The following is a 20439-nucleotide window of genomic DNA, read 5'->3' as shown; positions in this document are numbered from 1 at the left end:
TTGTAATTATTATTAGCGAACCTGGATGTAATAGTTTCCTCATCCAAAGGATTGAAATAGATTCAAACAGCTGAAGCCCAAGCACTGATTCTTTTGATAGCCCCACAAATTACAGTGTGCCACCCTGAAAACTATCTACCTATTTCAGTGCAGAAAGGATTCTGCTCCAAGGCCAGTATTTAGTTCATAATATTACATTCCCCCAGTCCCATGAGCCCTAATGTTATGTAATAATCTATGCATGGAACCTTAAAAGCTTCTTGAAATATCAAATATATATAATCACTGATTACCTTTTAGCTGTTCTGCTATTTACAGCTTCATAAAATGGTAACATATTTATTTGATCCCCATTATTTTCGATTTTTTTTATTATGAATATGCATATGTCTTTAATTCATGATTCTGTTATTTTCTTATCGCACAATATAATTTTTTTTCTTTCTCGACCACTGAGTGTCTCAAGTTTACTTTTGTTAAGTTTGTTTGTTTTTACATACCAATAGAAGTCATTACAGTATGTTTTTTATGTTTGTGCTAGATTACTGTCAGTTGTTTTGTCTGTCACTTTATTGGTTATCCTTCAGTGAATTTTAAAATCCCCCCAAAATCAAGCTTATCACACTATCAGGCAATATTTTAAGCCTTTCCTTTAGTTTAATACTACCTTTAACCCCTCTTGTTAGCCACAGTTGGACCACTTTTCCTATGGTGGTTGTATTCTGTAATATTCATTACAAATTATGAATTAATTCTTTAAATTCTGCTTGTCTAAGTTATATGGGAGGCAACACATGTTTCAGAAATTATTTCTTAATGTGTGATAATGTGGCACTTTTTGCCAAGGTTGTTTCCTTCCATGTACCTACATTATGCTTTTGTGGACAGTCCTTTTTTCAAGTTCTATAAACTTAGGTCTTGCTTTGTTGAATTATAGGTGGAATTCATCTTAAATGAATTCAATTTAAATTTATGCTTAAGAAGCAAATACCTTCGACATGGCTTTGAGTCATATTATTACAGACACACTAAAGTGTCTGTTTAACCCTTTCAGCTCCTGCAGTGATATAAGATATTCCTCAGAATAATCCGTCCTCCTGCCTTCCCCCCCCAAAAAAAACAGGTTGCTATTGGGAATGCATTACATGGAATTACATAAAATATACAGCATTAAAATAGTTAATTTGATCCATTTGGTCCATATTTGCACATATGAAACTAGATAAGTCATTTTCCACCTCTCTTCACCTGACTGTGTCACTATTCCTTTCTCCCTCGTGTTTATTGGACTAACAGTCAAACCTGTCTTGAATAAGTAATGAAGGCCAAAACTCGTTTATTTTTCAATTTTCATAATATCAATGGTTTCTTAAGTTCTATTACATTGCCAGTTGTAATTAAGCTGATGAGAAAAATTCAAGTAATACAAACATTTCCTTACATTTTGACAGTTATCTTGTTCACTGTGACAGTTCTATGCTTTTTCTATTCTTTTATGTCTGTATTCTTTAGTAGAAGCCTGTAATCTGTTTTATATGTGATTTTTCACCACAGGCCATGTTCATTTTCATTAATGATAAAATCTTAACGAGCTGGTCTTCCAATCATTAAACTGACTTGTTCTTTTAAATGTTTTATGTTGTTAATTGGAAACGTCAGGAAATATTTTTGGTTTAAGGCAAATATTCATTCATGTATCCATTTATCTGGCTCAAGTTAGTCAGTATTTTCAATAATTTATCCAGGACGTTGTGTCCAGAGAAGCAAAACAAACCTTCAAGAAGAATAATCCTCTTTTAAATGTCAATTCCTCTTTCCCTAATTCTCCATATTTTTCAGATAAAACTGCTTAGAAAAAGATGACATCCTCAATATTTTTTAGCTTCTGAATTAATAGGCTGAGATCTCAGTGTAAGAATCATCTAGTACAAGAATCAAATCATACCGAAAGTGAGAAGTTATACATTTATCAGAAAAGATTGACTAGGTTGGTGTACTCGAGTGTCCTGATATAATAACAGCATACTATACAGCTCCATTAATCTAAGGAAATATCTCAGGGAGCTTTGCTGGAGCACTGTAAAACAAAGTAAAACAAAGTAAAGTCATGAAGTGAAAATCGTTAGGTGGACTAGAGTTGGATTTTAACAGATAGAAGACTATTCCATTTGTGAAGAGACCAAAGCCTAGGGGTCTTTCAGTCACAAGTTCAGTCAGGAATTAAGTAGAAACTTCTGTTTCCAGAGAATGGTTTGAAAGTGGAACTCCCTACAACAAAGAAGAGTTGTGATGAATTGTGTAGATATTTTGAAGGAGGAGCTTTGTGAGCAGGTGATCACAATCCAACACTGTTGGAATTGAGACTGTGTCAAATTGTTGATTTTCCCTGATCTTGGATTTCCAACCTGGTGTGTTGCTCAATGTGTTTACTATCAGGCTTCAGTTACAGAGAGTTCACTATTTCAGGTTTACGTCCAATTCTCATGTAATTTTAATTTTCAGTTAACAGTTTCATAATGTCTGCATTTTACATTTTGAGAGTATGTTGTGAATCAGAATCGGATAAAATGGTGTAAATGACAAGCTCTTTGCTCAGTCCTTTGAATATAGGAACTGGGAAGTTGTGTGGGGGTTGTACAGGATATTGGCGAGGCCTCTTCTGTAGTTCAGTTCTGGTCACCTCATTAAAGGAAGGATATCATCAAGTTGAAGAGGGTTCTGAAGAGATTTACCAGGATGTTGCAAAGTATGGAAGGTTTAGGTTATAAAGAAAGACTAATTGGCTGGGACTTTTTTTCACTGGAGCTTTGAAAGTTGAGAAGCGACCTTATAGAAGTTTATGAAATACTGACGGGTATAGATAAAATTAATGGTAGTTATCTTTTCCTCCTAAGATGGGGGAATTTCAAGACCAGGGGACACATTGTTAAGGTGAGAGGAGAAAGATTTTAAAAAGGCATGAGAAACAAATATTTAACACGTAGCGTGGTTCACATGTGGAACATACTTCCTGTCATTAGGTGTGAGGTATTTTTGACGTTGTATGTGGCACAATCTGGCCTATTCCCCATGCCTGCACCACTGCAGTTACCTGAGCCATCTTCTATGTCTATAGGTCAAAGATGGACCAGGCCGGAAGGGACATCATGCCTAAAGCTCCTGGTAAGTGAAGGGAAGAATGTACCTAATGCCGCCTTCATCCTGATGTTTACCTTTACATGTGGTTGCATCGGTTCGCAAACACCAAGAATCATTATGTATTGAGGATCTTCCTGTCCCCAGTGTTATAAAGGGTGAGCCTGGACTCGGAACAATGGAGCACTCCACATAACAGGGTCGTTCTGTATCACTAGTCCTTCATGGAAAAATGTGTGCAAGAAAACACCTTTAACCACAAGTCCGTCAGGCAGTGGTCAACACATAGCATCCGCGAGACCCTGCAAGAAAAGGAGAGGGTTGATCCTGTCGGTGGTTCCCCTGAGTAGACTGTCAGAGTCATTTGGCAGAATGCCTCATCACTAGAACTTTTGAACGGGTGCCAAGGCATTTTTTGGATGCTGGGGAGAAAGGCACTACCTGTGAGATCCTTTATGCACACCTAGACACTCTCCACCACTACACGCTACCCTTGAAATGGCTGTGGGGGAGGTGAGACTGTCACATATCTCCTTCTGGAATGTGCCTATGCGAAGGAAGTCTGAAAAGAGATGCAGTGGTTCTTATCGAGGTTCGTCCCAAGCAGCTCGATGACACGAGACTTTGTGCTCTGCAGTCTGTTCCCCGGGTTGCACACCAAGACAAACGTCAACTCAATGAAAGATGCTTTTTGGTCTGTCCAAAATTTGTTAATCTTTCAATGTAAAGGTTGACCTTGACTGAAAGTTGCAGACTGGCACTTTCTAAGGTCCAGAACTACATGCTGAGGGGTGCAATAAAGCTTAGGGCATACACTGCCAAGGCACTATGGCGAAAGACCACTATCTGAGATATTTATACCAAAATACAATTCCGTTATTGAACACTCCTGGTCCCTCAAACACTCATAAATAGTATTTTAAGTAAATAAGAAATACCTTAAGTTTGTTGCAACTGTAGACAAAGTCAAACTCCAATGTTTATTTGTTCTCCATATAAAAAAACTGAACTAAACTGTTTTAGATACTGTGTATGCAAATAAAGATTTTTTTTTAATGAATTGAGTATATTGTTCCAATTAAATAATGTCATTAATCGCTGAAGAGTTGATGTATTTTGTAATGCTGAATGAATCTCCCACATTTACCAGTTACTTTAGGTGATTGGTTTTGAGTGCTGGCTTGATAAAGTTTAGTAATGTATCTTTTTCCTCTAAAGTTCTTGGCATGCTACACGTGGGTGAATCTCATTACACTTACAATTTGAAAGAAACATGCAAATTAGCCCCTTGTGGTATTTTTCCCACCTCTTCACTTTATTAGCACAGCGTGCCCACATAATTGCTGTTTGCCCTTAATAGTTTACATCTTTAAAGGAATGCTTACCAATTTATGATCAGATATAAATTCTTGCATTGTTATTTTTAGGTGCATTTATTTGTACTATTCTTTTTGCATTTCTTTCTTGCAAGTGATTCTCACTGTTTTTATTATCTCTAAGTCCTGTTGACAACTGTCATCTCAGTTGCAACAAGCAGTTTGCTCAAAATGAAATTACATCTTCTGCATGTCCTTTATCAATGGAATCAATTACTACTTCAAAAAAGAAATTATGTTCCTGGAATGTGCCGAATCTTTAAAAATAGTATGCTGGCTATCTACACCAAACACTGTGTGTCTAAACATTCACTAATTCAATCTCAAATTATGGATTTGAAGGCTCCATTTTTTGCTCCCCAGTCAGGAAGGCAGACACAGGACATTTGTCAGCTCTGCAAATCCAGCTGAGGGGGAATTGTCCTGAAGGTTTGGATTTTTGTTCCAGTGTTCCTTGGGCGGCAGCCTATGAACTCCAGAATGAGACGGGTGACTGCAGATGTGGACTGAGCATTCCAGTACTCTACTGCAGTTTAATATGAAAACTGATTGAAACCAGATCCATCCTTCCACCTCAGGTGACATATTGACATAAAATAATGTTATTTTTCTGTAGATGGCATCATTATTTTTTTAAGACCTCATTGCTCTTTTAAAAATTCAGCACATTGGAATTTGAGTAATCTCATGAAAATAAATATTTTTTCCTAAGTTATTTGACAACTCAATAGTTCCAATGCTCTTCACACTCCCAAAGTATCTACCCCTCTTCCCTAAAAGCATCTGATCCTGCTAAGGGCGCATGATTCAGTCTAGTTCCTCCCCCAAAAAATCCACGAGGTACCTCAGATCTCCAAATAAAAACCCTGACTATCTATAACAAGTTCACTGGAGTAGGTCTGCTCTGTGCATTCGTGGTTCCAGACATTGGGAAAACGGGATTTAAATGATGCCAGCTTTGAGGCTCTTCATAGCAGCAAAAATACGAGTGTACACTAATGAGTCTTTAATAACTGGGTTTGTCTTCTCCTCTTTCTTAAAATCTGCTTTAACTAGTTGCCATAATTTGCATATCTATCAAGGAGTAAAGATCTGTGATTTTGGTTCCAATATTTTCTTGCAATAACAACCTAAAGTGCATTCTACCAGGATCCCAGAACTTACCTACTTTCATTTCTGCTATTTTCTTTCAGAACGGTATCTTTTCCTCGAGTTATGTCTATTTTTCCACACAATTTTGAGTGAACATGCATTCTCATTTGCAATATTATTTCTAAATACTGATGTGAAATTTTTCATATCTATATTAATCACAAAATTCCCTTGAAACTAGCAGGATGTTGTTTAATGCTCCTTTTAATAATAGAAGTTTTTACTGTTTCTTTCTGTATTATATGTTACTTGTTCATAGTTTCTTTAAGCCTTTGTGTCTCAGATGTCCACTAGATTTTCAATCATTCACATTATTTTTGAGTTTTTTTTGGCTTTGGCTTTCTCATGCATTTTCCAAATTAGTTTCACTAAGTTATACTGCTTCTCAGGACCACCCATTCTGAGACTGTATTATTAGGAGATTTATGATAAGCATGGGCATTCTGCTTTGCATTATTTCCTTGAGTTTCCCACTTTTTTCCCACTCAACATTACCAACACTTAGCCTCTCCACCTTCCTCTCAAATCTGAGTACGTAGCTGAGTTGTAAGCAATGTTAATATTCAGAGCTTGAAATATACATATTTAGTTAAAGTGTATGTTTATAACAAAATAAGACCATTCAAGAGTTAAGTAAAGCATCTCACTTCAGAGTGCAATGTGATTTTGCAGTGTTTTGATAAATTGTGTGTACATGCTCAGTCTTGTAAAATATGGAAATGCTTGCAGCCAGTGTGGTTATAGGCAGTTGGATTGAATGGCAAGGCGGTATTTTATTGTATGTTTTAATAAGTTCAAGTGGGTTGGTGCTGTTAAGAGGCAGCAGAATTTTGATTTGAACAATTTCTTGTAATTGGTGCCATTAACAAGAACTGTGATATTAACCATGTAGATTTAGTTTGTTCAGTTAGTCACTAGTGCTATTAAATATCACTGTGATGAATTGATCTGCTTCTATATGTTTTTTTTATATCTTGTAGAATTATCATTTTGTTTACAAATAACTATATTTTGTTTTTCTGAATAGCAGATAAACTGTAAGGGAAAGAATTTCTCTTGTGGTGAAACTGAATATTTGCACAGCACCTGGACTGCTGCGCATGTGTGGGTAAATTGTTGTCATTGCTTCCCTATTCAAACATAGCATTGGGCAGAAGTTCATCCAAAATTATGATGCAGGTTATTGCTGATGCAGGCTGAATAATGAAGGAGTAAGATCAATTCCTCTTCAGGAATCTGCTGGATAATGCCAGATAACTATTATTGCCACATGAGTGCAATTGATGGGCTCTAACATAGAAGGAATCCAAGTGATCACTTCAAATCCCATGGCTCCAGCAGCTTGGCTCTCTGGGATGAACTGGACAAGCTTTTGCTTTGCTGTAAGAGGCATCAGACAATTCCCAAATGCATGTGTTGACTGTTGATTGGGAGACACGACATTTGTCCCAGTTGATGTTTGAAAGGATCCAGTGGCATGGATGTTCAATGCAGCCATGATTTTCAGCATCACTGGTATTGTGCTTCCTCCCAAGACAAGTAGCTGTAGATCTGCCTGAGCAAGTAGCAAATTTGGGAAACAGCTCCTCTAGTCATGTGAATGCATCTCCCGCAATGCCTTTCACACATATGGAAGGTAGCTAGAACATTTTCTGTGCACCCTTTCTTAGTATTCTGCTCACTGGCTCTGAAGACCCTGGATCCATTCTTTGTTATCTGCATGCTCATCCATAACTGAAATACCCTGAGCCTTCTGTCTCTGATTTTATTATTGTCACTCTTTCTTCTCCTTGTTATTGTTTGCCTTAGAAATGCTAAGACAGTTGCTGGGTTAGGTAGTTCAAAGGCGAGGCATCACAGTATGAATTGTGAAGAAATATCTGGAATGAGATGTGTGCTTTCCATTTGACATGTTGGTGTAGTCAGTATAATCTTTGGGTCTTTACCAGGCTGCTCATGTGTTGGGCGAAAAGTTGTTCTAAAGGTGATATGCAGCCTCTGTGACACATGACTACCTCATTCTGTAATGCACAAAATATTTGTAAGCTTTATCTTTATATTGGTCTCTGTGTATGTGGCAAATAGCGTAATGGGACTCTTGTTGCATGCATTGTCTCCTGCGACACAGCCTTACAACCTTGGAATGTAGAACCTGAATGGCACTTTCATGCCCATGTGTTTAAATGGTTGTATGCGCTGGCCTGTGAATGCTCCAATACAGCTGAATGTGCAGTAACCCTCTTCCATCCTCAAACCACCATCCCCTTCCCATCAATATCATCAGCCTTAAAGTTTAATGAAAAACACTACATGGTTGGGAGGTGGCTGCTTTGAGTTTTAAGACCCCATTTGCTTCTATTCCATGGTGAATGCTTCCTTCATTATAAGGGCTCTAATTGAGTGCTGGCAAACAAGTTTACAATAGCATAAAATATTTAAAAGACTGGTTTACAGAGAGATGGTGATAGTAAACTTTTTCGTCAAGCCCCCTCAGACTACAGGAATCCCCCCCCCCCCCCCATCTCTGTCGATGGTCTCCTTTTGTCCGGCATCACCTCCGTCCTTCTGTCTACCCTGCCTTACGATCAGCCCCTTTAACACCTCCCTCACTGTTTCTATTCCAAGTGCCCCCTGCCCAGCCTTACCCTTATACTGCCTCCTCACTAATTTAATGCCATTCATCTTTCTCCCTCCCCAGCACATCTAATCAGCCCATCGGGTTTCCCCACCGTGAATAAGCAGGTCCTGCCCTTCCTCACACTGGTTGCCCTGATCACAATCACTCTCCCTTATCCATCTCATTTAGCTCCCTTGATTTCCCAGGATACATCCAACATCCCTGACAACAGTGCCCTTGAAGTGTCATTCCTGAATTAGTTGTGTTCCTGGGAGAGGAGTGTGCAAGTGTTGGTACATTTGCTGCCCTTGTCATTCTAGGTTGTTAAGGTTGCTGGTCTAGAAAGTGTTGTCAAAACATCCTTTGTGAGTTACTCCGATGTGGTGTTATAAGCTACTGTCACTGTGCATGAAAGAAGTGGATATCAAAAGTGCTGTTTGGGGTGAGTCAAGTAAACTGTTTTGCCCTGGATGGTGTGGAGGTTTTTGAGTGTTGCTGGAATTGCATCAGTCCATGCATGTGAGAGTATTCCATCACTTTTATGCTTTGTAGATGGTGGACAGACATTAAGAGAACAGAAGGTAAGTAGTAGCTGCAAAATGCTTAGTCTCTAACTTGCTGTTATAACCAGACTTTTTACGTGCCTGTTCCAGTTCAGTTCCTTGTAAATGGTGATCACCAGGGTGTTGTTAATGCAGGATTCAGAAATGGTAAGCCATTGAACATCAAGGGCATTAAGGTAGTTTCTCTTCTATTAGAGTTAGTTATTGTGTAAAATTCAGTGATTTACAGCAAGGGTAGCCATTGTTGTGGGGATGGCTTTGATAAGACCTATTTCAGGCTTATCAAGCCTGCACAGTGCAAACTCATCAGCTAGCCTACTGCCATCACATTTAGTCCTGAAATGTGTGCAGTCTACCTCAGATTATCATGCATTAGGTATCTCAAAATGGCAATAGGTGAAACTATTTCACACTGTTATAGTTGCATAATAGCTGTTTCACACTACCATAATGCACTAGCAACCTGAGTGGTGTTTGCAATTAACAGGATGCTGTCATCAAGCCAAAAAGCCATTTTGCTAATAACACAAATGAGTAATGTGGTATATGAGTTTCCGTGTTGGTCTGGTGTTCAGAAATAGGCTATATATTCTGAAGACTGGCAGATCAAAGCAAACAGCATATTCCCTTTGGCTGATCAGCAAGGTACTGATCATACCCAAGCAGTAGATCATTTGAAAAATTTATACCACAGTATTCAACATTAGAAGTGATTCTGTGATTGGGCAACATTTGCCAAATAATTCTGATAATTTGGCAAGTAAGTACACTGACAAGCAATTTGGGATTGTCAATTAGGCTTGCCACATGCATGCGTGCAGACAGAAATATCATATGCACAAACTATGCCAGTTTCAGTTCAACAAAATAGGTGACAGCCATTTTCTGGTTCATTTCTCAGTATAATGTCTTGACCAATAAGTGTTAACCTGCCTGATTAAAATTTATACAAAGCCTGGCTGTTAACTGTCAGTCATTAACTGGTGTATTCTCCATGGCAACACCTTTGACAATTTCATTCCGCTTGCCATCAAATCAACACTCATACATTGATGTGACTTAAATGTTGACTTGTTTAAAAATTATGTCATTGAAATAAGTCCATTTAGCAGTAAATCTTGTGTTTAGAAAACAGAGCAAAAATGGATTGGGTAAGAAAGAAATAGTGTTAATAATATAAGTATCTGCATTGTTTAGAGAGTCCAGGAAGTAGTAGGAAGACTAAACAAAAATGAGAATGTTTAAAGGTTTACTGTGCAGGATGCAAATTCCACAGGATGCATAAATTTAGTGTAAAAGTTTTATTTAAATAATCTATCAGATAAGATATAATGTTCAAAACAGATATTGGGAATAAAAAAAGAATTCAAGAAAACCTTTGATAAATCTGTGGAATTCAACAGATGTTCCAAGTATTGAGCCTTCTGCCAGTGGAAACTGTTTATCCACACCCACTCTGGATCAAAACCTTTCATGATTTGAACACCTTTATTAAATCCCTCAACATTCTGTGCTATAAGTGGAACAATTTCTTGAAATAACTGAAGTCCCTCATCTCTGGTACCATTCCAGAAAATTATCTCTGTACCCTCTCCAAGGCCTTGACATCCTTTCAAAAGTATGACATTTAATCTATCTATGTCCTTTTGCAATTTCTACTCTCTCCCTTCACGGTTCACTGCATTTCCTAGCTTTGTGTCATCTGCAAATTTCATTATATTTTTTGAAACCAAGTCATTATGCATTGAAATGATGAGCCTGAGCATCACATTTTGTTAACATGCCTTGTCACTGCTTGCCAATCCATGAATGAGCCCCTTACCTTTCTGTGTCCTTATTCATTACTCCTTGAATTCAAAGGGCCTCAATTGTAGTTCATAATTTTGTGTCCCCATCAGGCAAGACTTCTGATTCAGCCGAAGCAAAACAAGACATTGGACAACATTAGGAAAACAGAAGGAATTAAGATTTGTGGGAAGATCAATAAATTCAGACACGTATTATTATTCACTAAAACAACTAATTGGATTTTCTGTTCTTCCTTCTCGGAGTACTCTCTTTCCTATTTAAAAAAAATAGAGCACTACTTACTTCACTGCTTATTTTGGTGCTGCTGCATGCCTGTGTTTTTCACAGACAAAACCTGCTTTAATCAGGTCATATTAATGTGCATGATTTCCTATAAAATTGGGGGGAAAATTACACGAGGTGAGCAGAGTGTTTGGTAATAGCTATAATTAACACAAATCTGTCAGGCACACAAAATAGCCATCTGCAAAGAGAAAACTGCAATAGAACTATGCAGTGCAGAAGCAAAATGTGTTCATAGAAACAGTATTTGACCGCCACCAGGGAAAAGAGCTATCAAAGTAGAATTTTCACTATTAGGATCCCACAGATAAGCTGCAAACTTCCAAGTTTAACACCAGTAGCAGCTGAAAAAATGTTGGAAATTTGACAGTAACCATCTTTAGTGGCCAATTGAGCTTTTCTAATCAATGAAATTGCAAATAGGTTCAACTTGATCCTTTTTGAAACCCACAGGATGTCATATGTGCTTTGAATATTCTGACTTCTTCTGTACGTGAAATCATTTTATGTAAAGATAAAATTTTCATTGTGAATCAATTCGAGTTATTGACAAAAAGGCCTTCAGCATATAAATGTGCAAAAAATGTCACAAGATTGGAATAAAAACAAAGTGCCAGGGAAACTCAGCAGGTCTGTCAACATCTGCAAGAGAAAAATAGAGTTAAGGTTTCAAGACCAGTGACTTCTTCCAAACTGATGAGAGGGGGGATAAACAATGAGGTAAAGTCACAAAATTCAGCTCAGCGTTCCAGGATATAGAATGGCAACAGCTAATTGTGGGGGTAAATCCACAACAGAACACTAGGAGGCATTTTAAAAGGTATTGCAGAGAGTACTGGCCCAACTTTTTCCCTTTAGGGTGATATGTAGGAGCAAAAAGCCCAGAGAATCCTAATGTCAAGTAATATTCAGCAAGGGATAAGAAAGAAAATAGAGGTATAGACATAGCTTCAAAGGGATCCTAACAATGGACATCCCAGGTGAGTATAGGGTGAGTAATGAGTGTTCAGGGAGAATTTAAGAAAGCAGTTAAGAGAGCAAAGACAGCATTTGAAAAAACACTGGCGGGCAAGATTAAAGAGAGAATCTCAAGATATTCTACAAGTATTTCAAGGGGAAGAGAACAATCGGGGAAAAAGGGCCCACTAGAGACGAAGGGAGAAATCTATAAGTGGAGCCAGAGGACATTGGTAGAGTGTTAATTGAGTACTTCATATCTGTCTTTACTCAAGAGAAGGGGAATGTACGTACAAAATTCAGGAAAAGTGACTGTGAGGATCTTGAGCAGTTTAATAATAGGGAATGAGGAGGCATTAGTGAGGTCGTTTTAATGGGCTTAAAAGTGGGCTAATCCCCAGGTCTACATGAGATGTATCTCCGGCTGCTGTGGAAGACAAGGGAGAAAAGCACAGGGGCCCTGATCCAGATTTTTAATTCCTCTTTGGCTATCCTTCACCCACCCAGTGGCCAATGTGGTTCCACTTTTCAAGAAGGGTGGTAGAGATAAATTAGGGAATTACAGATCAGCAAGTCTCCCATCAATGGCTGAGAAATTATTAGAAAAAATTATGAAGGAGAGTTTGAGTCTTCACTTGGAGAGGCAAGAATTGATCAGGGATAGTCAGCGTGGCTTTGTCTGGACCCATGCCTAACAAATCCTATTGAATTTTTTGAGAAAATGACTAATAACATAAGTGAGGGTAGTGCAGTTGATATTGTTTGTGTGGATCTCACTAAGGCCTATGACAAGATCCCGGATGGTAAAAAACACATGAGATCCAGGGTAACTTGTCAAGTTGCATCCAAAATTAGCTTAATGGCAGGATTTAAAGGGCAATTGTAGAGGGCTGTTTCTATGATTGGAGGATCGAGGCCCAGTGGAGTACCACAGGGATCAGTCGTAGAGTCATAAAGCACAGAAACAGACTCTTCGGCCCTACCATGTCTATGCTGGCCAACAAACATCAAGCTACACTAATCCCATGCACTTGGACCATAGCCTCGGCATTTTAAGGACTTACCCAGATGCTTCTTAAATGTTGTGAGAGTACCTGCCTCCACCATCCTCTCAGTGTGTTCTATATTTCTGCCACCTTTTGAGTGAATTTTTATTTTCTCAGATCATTTCTAAACCACTTAAGCATATGCCCAGTGGTTTTAGACAGATCTGCTATGCAGAAAAGATTCTCACAATGTACTTAATCAGATCACCCCTCAGTATCCTCTGCTCCAAGTAGAAATAGCCCAGTCTTTCCAGTTTGTCCATATAACTAAGACTTTCTATTCCAGGCAACATCCTGGTGAACCTCCTCTGTACCGTCTCCAGTGCAATCACTTATTTATGATAGTGTGACAACTAGAACTGCACGCAGTACTCCATCTGTAGCCTAACCAATGCTTTATAAAACTGCATCAAGATTTCTTTGTTCCTATATTTCACGATCTGGCTAATGAAAGCAGGCATCCCATGTGCCTGCCTCACCATCCTGTGTACTCATGCTGACACCTTCAGGTACTTATGGACTTGTAGACCAAGGTCCTTTGTTCCTCAATACTCCCTAACGGCCTACCATTCATTATGTATATCCATTCTTTGTTAGGCCACCCAGAATGCATCACTCAGCCATGCTGGGTCTAAATCATTTATGATGTTAATAAGAATGTTGGGGAGGACATTGATAAGTAAGTTTGAAAATAACACAAAGATTGCCAAGTGATTGGCAGTAGGGAAGAAGGTCATAGGTTAAAGGAAGATTTAGACTGATTGGTGAGGGAAACAGATCAGTGGCAGATAAATTTAACCCAGAAAAGTGTGAGGTACATTTTTGAGGAAGTGACAACACAAGGGAGTATCCAAAGATTGGCAGGACACTTGGAGGCTCAGAGGAACAGAGGGATGTTGGGGTGCTTATCCACAGATCGCTGAAGGTGTAGGGCACGTTGAATGGTAATTAAGAAGGTATGTCATACTTGCCTTTTTCAGTTGAGGGAGAAAGTGAGGACTGCAGATGCTGGAGACCAGAGTCAAGAATGTGGTGCTGGAAAAGCACAGCAGGTCAGGCAGCATCAGATGAGCAGGGGCATTAACGTTTCAGGCATAAGCCCTTCATCAGGAATCTTTTTCAGTTGAGGCACACATTATAAGAGCAAGGACGTTGTGTTGGAGCTGTGCAAAACTTTGATTAGGCCTCAGCTCATCTCCCTAGAAGAAGGTTGTGATTGCGCAGGAGGGATGTAGAGGGGATTAACCACATGGACCACTTTAGCTATGAAGAGAGGTTGGATAAGCTCGGATTGTTTACTTTGGAGCAGATTCTACTTAGAGTGGTGCTGGAAAAGCACAGCAGGTCAGGCAGTATCTGAGGAGCAGGCAAATCGATGTTTCAGGCAAAAGCCCTTCACCTGGAATAGAGGCAGAGTGCCTGCAGGGTGAAGAGATAAATGAGAGGAGGGTGGGGGTGGGGATGGGGAGAAAGTAGCATAGAGTACAGTAGGTGAATGGAGGTGATAGGTCATCTCTCCACCCTGCAGGCACGCTGCCTCTATTCCTCATGAAGGGCTTTTGCCCGAAATGTCAATTTTCCTGCTCCTCGGATGCTGGCTGAACTGCTGTGCTTTTCCAGCACCACTAATCCAGAATCTGGTTTCCAGCATCTGCTGTCATTATTTTTACCTTCTTTGGAGCAGAGAAGGTTGAGGGGGGGGGCCTGATTGAGATATTTAAGATTAAGAGGAGCATGTTAAGAGTGGATAGAAAGCAGCTGTTCCTCTTAGTTTAAGGGTCAAGAACAAGGAGCATAATCTTAAGGTGAAAGGCAAGAGGTTTAGAGGGGATTTGAGGATTTTGTTTCTATCTGGAAGGTGGTAAGGATTTAGAATGCAGTTCTGGAAGGGTCGCTGAGGGGCTAATCGACCAACTTTGAAAAAGTATTTGGATGAGCATGTGAAGTGGCATAACCATTTAAAGTTGGTGCTGGAAAGTGGGACCAGTATAAATGTAGAGTTGCTTTTGGCAAATTGATTCATTGAAAATTGACTTGCCAACAAGAAACTTCCTAGTAGCAAGATGGTGACCGTGCAGTTCCTTGCAGCTTCTTTGCCAGCAAGTCTGTTCCTCAGTTGAAATGTGGAGGCCCTGATCTGGAAGATTTCCTCAAGCTAAGTATTGCTTGTTCATGATATTAAGAAAATGACAGTATACTCAAGATTGAAAAAATTATAGTGGAGATTATGCTTTGAGCATAATTGCCAACTCCTGATAGGGAAATACAGTATATTCTCCTTAGGAGGGATACCCTAGACTATCAAACAGAATAATACCCTTCACACTTTTCTCATGCAGTGCTGATAAAGTGTGGCGCTGGAAAGGCAGCATCTGAGGAGCAAGAGAGTTGATGTTTTGGGCAGACCCTTCTTCAGGACTGGGGAGGCGGAAAGATGTTGAGAGATAAATGGGGGTGAAGGAAGGTTAGGGCGAGGGGAAAGGTAGGCAATAGGTGGGCAAATGTAGGAGGTGATAGTGATAGGTTGGTAGGAAGGGTGGAGCGGACAGGTGGGAAGAAAGATGGACAGATAGGTCAGGTCAAGAGGGTGAATCTGAGTCAGAGGGTTGGATCTCGGGTGGAGGTAGGGGAGTTTTGGAAACTGGTGAATTTAGTGTTCATGCCATGTGGTTTTAGGCTCCTGAGGCAGAAGATGAGGTGTTCCTACTCCAGTTTGCAGGTAGCCTTGTGTAGGCAGTGGAGGAATGGATATGTCCTGAGGGAAGTGGGTGGGGGAGTTGAAGTGGATGGCCACAGGAAGGTGGAGTTGGTTGGTGCGTGGGGACGAGGGATGTTTGCTGAACCATTCCACGAGTTTGCGCTTGTTATCTCCAATGTATTGATTGCACCGGAAACAACAGATGAGGTTGGAAGATGTACAAGTAAATTTCTGTTGGATTTGGAATGATCCTTGGGATCCAGGACAGAGGTGAGGGGGGAGATATGGATACAGGTTTTGCACTTCTCACAGCAGCAGCAGAAGGTGCCAAGAGTGGAGAGGGGGTTCGTGGGGAATGTGGATCTAACGAGAGAGTTGCGGAGGGAACAGTCCCTATGGAATGCAGATAGGGGTCAGATACTGTGTTATTCTGGTACTTATCTGCATTTCATGCCATTGTCTTGTGTCTTGTTCACTTCATTATTGCCTACCACCTCTTCTCTCTTACAACTCTCTCAGCCTTGGCAAAGGCCAAGCTATATTCAAAATCTCTTTGTATTTCAGTAAATGCTGATAGAATATTTGCTCCTATATGCAGGGACTTACAGTTAAGCAGACGCTATCATTCAAATTTGAGTTGTTTGGCAGATTTTGGAACTGCTCCTTCAGCTAGCTGACAGTGCACATCCAGAACAGTATTAAGTGCTTTATTCATGTAGCTTGACTCTTCAAAGAAAATGCAGCCAGCTCAGTGTGTTTTGAACTATCTTAGACGTGGCAAGCAACCAACCAATCATTGCACAGATGTTGATAGTATTGGGACAATAATGCTAAAACAAAAGCAAAAAAATGCAGATGTTAGAAATTAGAACTAAAACCAAATCTAAAACGCTGCAAATAATCAGCGGTTTAGGCACTGCATGCAGAGAGAGAAAAACAGCTGTTCTTGAAAAGGTTATTCACCTGAAACTTTAACTCTATTGTTCCCTCCTGCAAAGCTGCCTGACGTGCTCGCATGTCCAGCAGTTTCAGGTTTAATTTCTTATTATATAATATAATACTTGGCATATTTATTTTTAAAAAGGGTATCTTTGATTTGGGACTGATTTTAAAAAATGTTTAAAAATTCATGCGCTCAAACAAATTGGTCCAAATGGAATGATGCGAAAGTCTTTTCGGTGCCGGAAGAAAATGTTTTAAAATATTTTTGCTGGAGACAATCAAGTAATAACCTTTCAAGTCAGAGAGAGGCAGTGGCATGCTGGTAATGTAGTTGGAGTAGTGATCCAAAACCCTGGTCTAATGTTCTGGGGAGATGGTTTGAATCCTACCATGACAGATAATGAAATTTCAATTCAGGAAAATCTGAAATATAATGACAGCCTAATGATGCAAGCACTGACAATTGTTTTAAAACCAACCTCCACACTCATCCTCCACCCCACCAATCTCTGTGTACATTGCATCATGTTCCGCCACCTACAAATGGACCCCGCCAGCAGAGATATTTCCCTTCCCACCCCTATCAGCGTTCCGGAGAGACCATTTCCTCGCAACTCTCTTGTCAGGTCCATGCCCCCCACAAGCCTATACCCCACTCCTGATACTTTCCCCTGCCATCACAGGAAGGGCAAAACCTGCACCCACATCATCCCCCTCACCTCAGTCCAAGGCCCCAAAGGATCCTTCCATATCTGACAGAAATTTACCTGTACTTCCATCAATACTGTATCAATTGCACCCGACGTGATCTCCTCTATTTTGGGCAGACAGATTGTTTCAGAGAACAACTCTGGGACACCCGCACCACCGACCCCACTGCCCCGTGGCTGAACACTTCAACTCACCTTCACAGTCCGGCAAGGACATGGAGGTCCTGGGCCTCCTCCAACACCAAACCATTACCATCTGATGCCTGGAGGAAGAACGCCTCATATTCTGTCTTAGAACCCTGCAACCACAATGGATCAATGTGGATATCACCAGTTTCCTCACTTTCCCTAACCCAACCATATCCCAGCCCCAAGCCTCCAACTCAGCACCGCCTTCCTGTCCATCACCTTTCCAATCTATCCGCTCCACCCTCCTCTCTGACCTATCACCTTCTCCCTCCCCTTCATCTATCTATCGCATTCTCTGTTGCCTTACCCCCAACCCCACCTCTCTCCCATTTAGCTCTCAGGCCCCCAGCTAACAAGTCTCATTCCTGATGAAGGACTTATGCCCAAAACGTCAAATTTCCTGCTCCTCGGATGCGGCCTGACCTGTGCTTTTCCAGCACCAGTCTCTTGACTCTGGTTTACTCAAGTCCGTTAGCGAATGAAATCTGCTGTCCTTACCCGGTCTGGCCTATATGTGAATCTAGACTCACAGCAATGTGAATAACTCTAAACTGACCCCCCGGCAATCGGTAATGGGCAATAAATGCTGACTTAGATAGTGACAGTAAAATCCTATGACGGAATAACACTACAGTATTTTTAATTGCATTGAAAGACCTTAGAATTTTGATAAATTAACCATTACAGGTAAATTATGCAAGTGACAATTGTAAACATGCTACTGAAAAAATGTTCTGACTGAATTAAATGTCAACAAACTTAGTTAAAAATCACACAACACCAGGTTATAGTCCAACAGGTTTAATTGGAAGCACACTAGCTTTCGGAGCGACGCTCCTTCATCAGGTGATTGTGGAGGGCTCGATCGTAACACAGAATTTATAGCAAAAATTTGCAGTGTGATGTAACTGAAATTATACATTAAAAAATTGATTGTCTGTTAAGCCTTTCATCTGTTAGAATACAGTGATAGTTTCACTTATTTCATGTGTAAATCACAAAACCCTTTTTTTTAAAGTTGCATTCTCGGGTTAGCTGTTAACAATGGTGATAGCTAGACAATATGTTGAAGGTGTTAGCCCCCTGTGTTCTCTGTCTATGACCTGATGTTTAAATTGATTCTAATCTAAAAAGTGAGATAACAGAGTTTTACATACATTCATGCAGTTTTTGAGCTCAGAGTTCTACTTGAATGTATGCAGTTTTTGAGCCAAGTGCAATGTAACTCTGCAAGTACAAATTCACCACACAAAATATATGTGTGCATGTGGGTCTTTGTCCGTCTGTGTGTGTGTATCTGTCTGGGGTGGGGATTGTGAGTGAGAGAAAGTGTGCGTGTGTGTGTAGTGAGTGCAGACTGTTTTAAATCTGTGAGGGGGTGCATGTGTAAGTGTGGGAGTGTGTGTGGGCAACTGTGTGCACCTGTGTCGATGCACGTCACAACCCCCACCCCAGATAGACACACACACACACAGACAGACAAAGACCCACATGCACACATACATTTTGTGTGGTGAATTTGTACTTGCAGAGTTACATTGCACTTTGCTCAAAGATTGCATACATTCATGTAGAACTCTGAGCTCAAAAACTGCATGAATTTATGTAAAACTCTGTTATCTCACTTTTTAGATTAGAATCAATCTAAACATCAAGTCATAGACAGAGAACACAGGGAGCTAACACTTTCAACATATTGTCTAGCTATCACCATTGTTAACAGCTAACCCGAGAATGCAACTTTAAAAAAATAGGGTTTTGTGATTTACACATGAAAGAAGTGAAACTATCACTGTATTCTAACAGATGAAAGGCTTAACAGACAATCAATTTTTCAATGTATAATTTCAGTTACATCACACTGCAAATTTTTGCTATAAATTCTGTGTTACGATCGAGCCCTCCACAATCACCTGATGAAGGAGCGTCGCTCCGAAAGCTAGTGTGCTTCCAATTCAACCTGTTGGACTATAACCTGGTGTTGTGTGATTTTTAACATTGTACATCCCAGTCCAACACCAGCATCTCCAAATCATAACAAAACTTAGGATTCTTTTGACTCCTTTAGAACACAAATTGCATTGATTTTGCATAATGTAAGTATAATGATTACCAAAAGGATTTTCATGATGTACCTTCTAAATTTAGTATAAATTTAAAAATAAAGAAACTTAAATATTTTGTTTCTGGCAGGGTCACCATAGACTGTGCGTTGACACAGGACTAGAGGGGAAGTGGTGCGGCCTTATCCCAGTGGGAAGTCCATGCAATGTGACAACAACTGGCCTCAAGTGGAATCTGAGTAAGTGTGAATAATTTTTAAGTTAATGGCTGAAATTTATTGGAAGGGCACATTTGGCCTCAAACACTCACATCTGTTCTGTTGATTCACCAGTTGCAAACTTGCACCAGAAGTTTCTGGACATCTTGTTAGAATTTACAGGAAACAGGGTGCTCTATGCAATTGAGAAATTTGTGCAATCAGTTTTGATTTTGCTAATTTGAACAGCAATACATTGTTCATCAAAAGTGCGTTTGACTAATGAGTCCTGTTTTACAAAGATGCCATAAATATGTTAGTCTGTTTGCAGGTTTCATTTTTTGTAGTTATAGAAATGTAAAAGCTGGGCATCAAATGGACGATTTACATGGGTGACCTAATCAGAGCCCCCTAAATTTAATTGTTTTCAGAGTACAGTAGGAAAATACAGCGCGAAGCATGTGTCCTGTAATTTGCAGAATAAATATATTAAGAACAATGTAAGATCTACAGGAATTAGTGTCACAGAGATGTACAACGCGGAAGCAGACCCTTTGGTCCAATTCATCCATGCTGACCAGATATCCCAATCCAATCTAGTCCCATCAGCCAGCACCCGGCCCATATCCCTCCAAACTCTTCCTATTCATATACCCACCCAGATGACTTGTACAATTGTGCTGGTCTCCACCACTTCCTCTGG

At 39.9% G+C, this 20439-nt stretch overlaps 2 protein-coding genes across 6 annotated transcripts in view; both read left to right on the top strand.

Annotated features, from left to right (window-relative positions):
- LOC122550254 (contactin-associated protein-like 2) overlaps nt 1-20439 on the top strand; it is a 2198962-nt gene that overhangs the window by 292798 nt on the left and 1885725 nt on the right. The gene's annotated exons all lie outside the window — the stretch shown is intronic.
- tpk1 (thiamin pyrophosphokinase 1) overlaps nt 1-20439 on the top strand; it is a 281858-nt gene that overhangs the window by 148082 nt on the left and 113337 nt on the right. For all 5 annotated transcript variants that reach the window (XM_043690143.1, XM_043690140.1, XM_043690145.1 and 2 more), the window contains exon 9: nt 19670-19778. In XM_043690143.1, the coding sequence (XP_043546078.1) occupies nt 19670-19778 (109 nt within the window). The remainder of the gene's footprint in view (nt 1-19669; nt 19779-20439) is intronic.

This window comes from Chiloscyllium plagiosum, chromosome 5, assembly GCF_004010195.1.
Source record: "Chiloscyllium plagiosum isolate BGI_BamShark_2017 chromosome 5, ASM401019v2, whole genome shotgun sequence".
In the NCBI taxonomy this organism is placed as follows: Eukaryota; Metazoa; Chordata; class Chondrichthyes; order Orectolobiformes; family Hemiscylliidae; genus Chiloscyllium; species Chiloscyllium plagiosum.
Note: the sequence above shows the minus strand (reverse complement) of the source record. Positions and strands in the feature narration are given on the sequence as shown.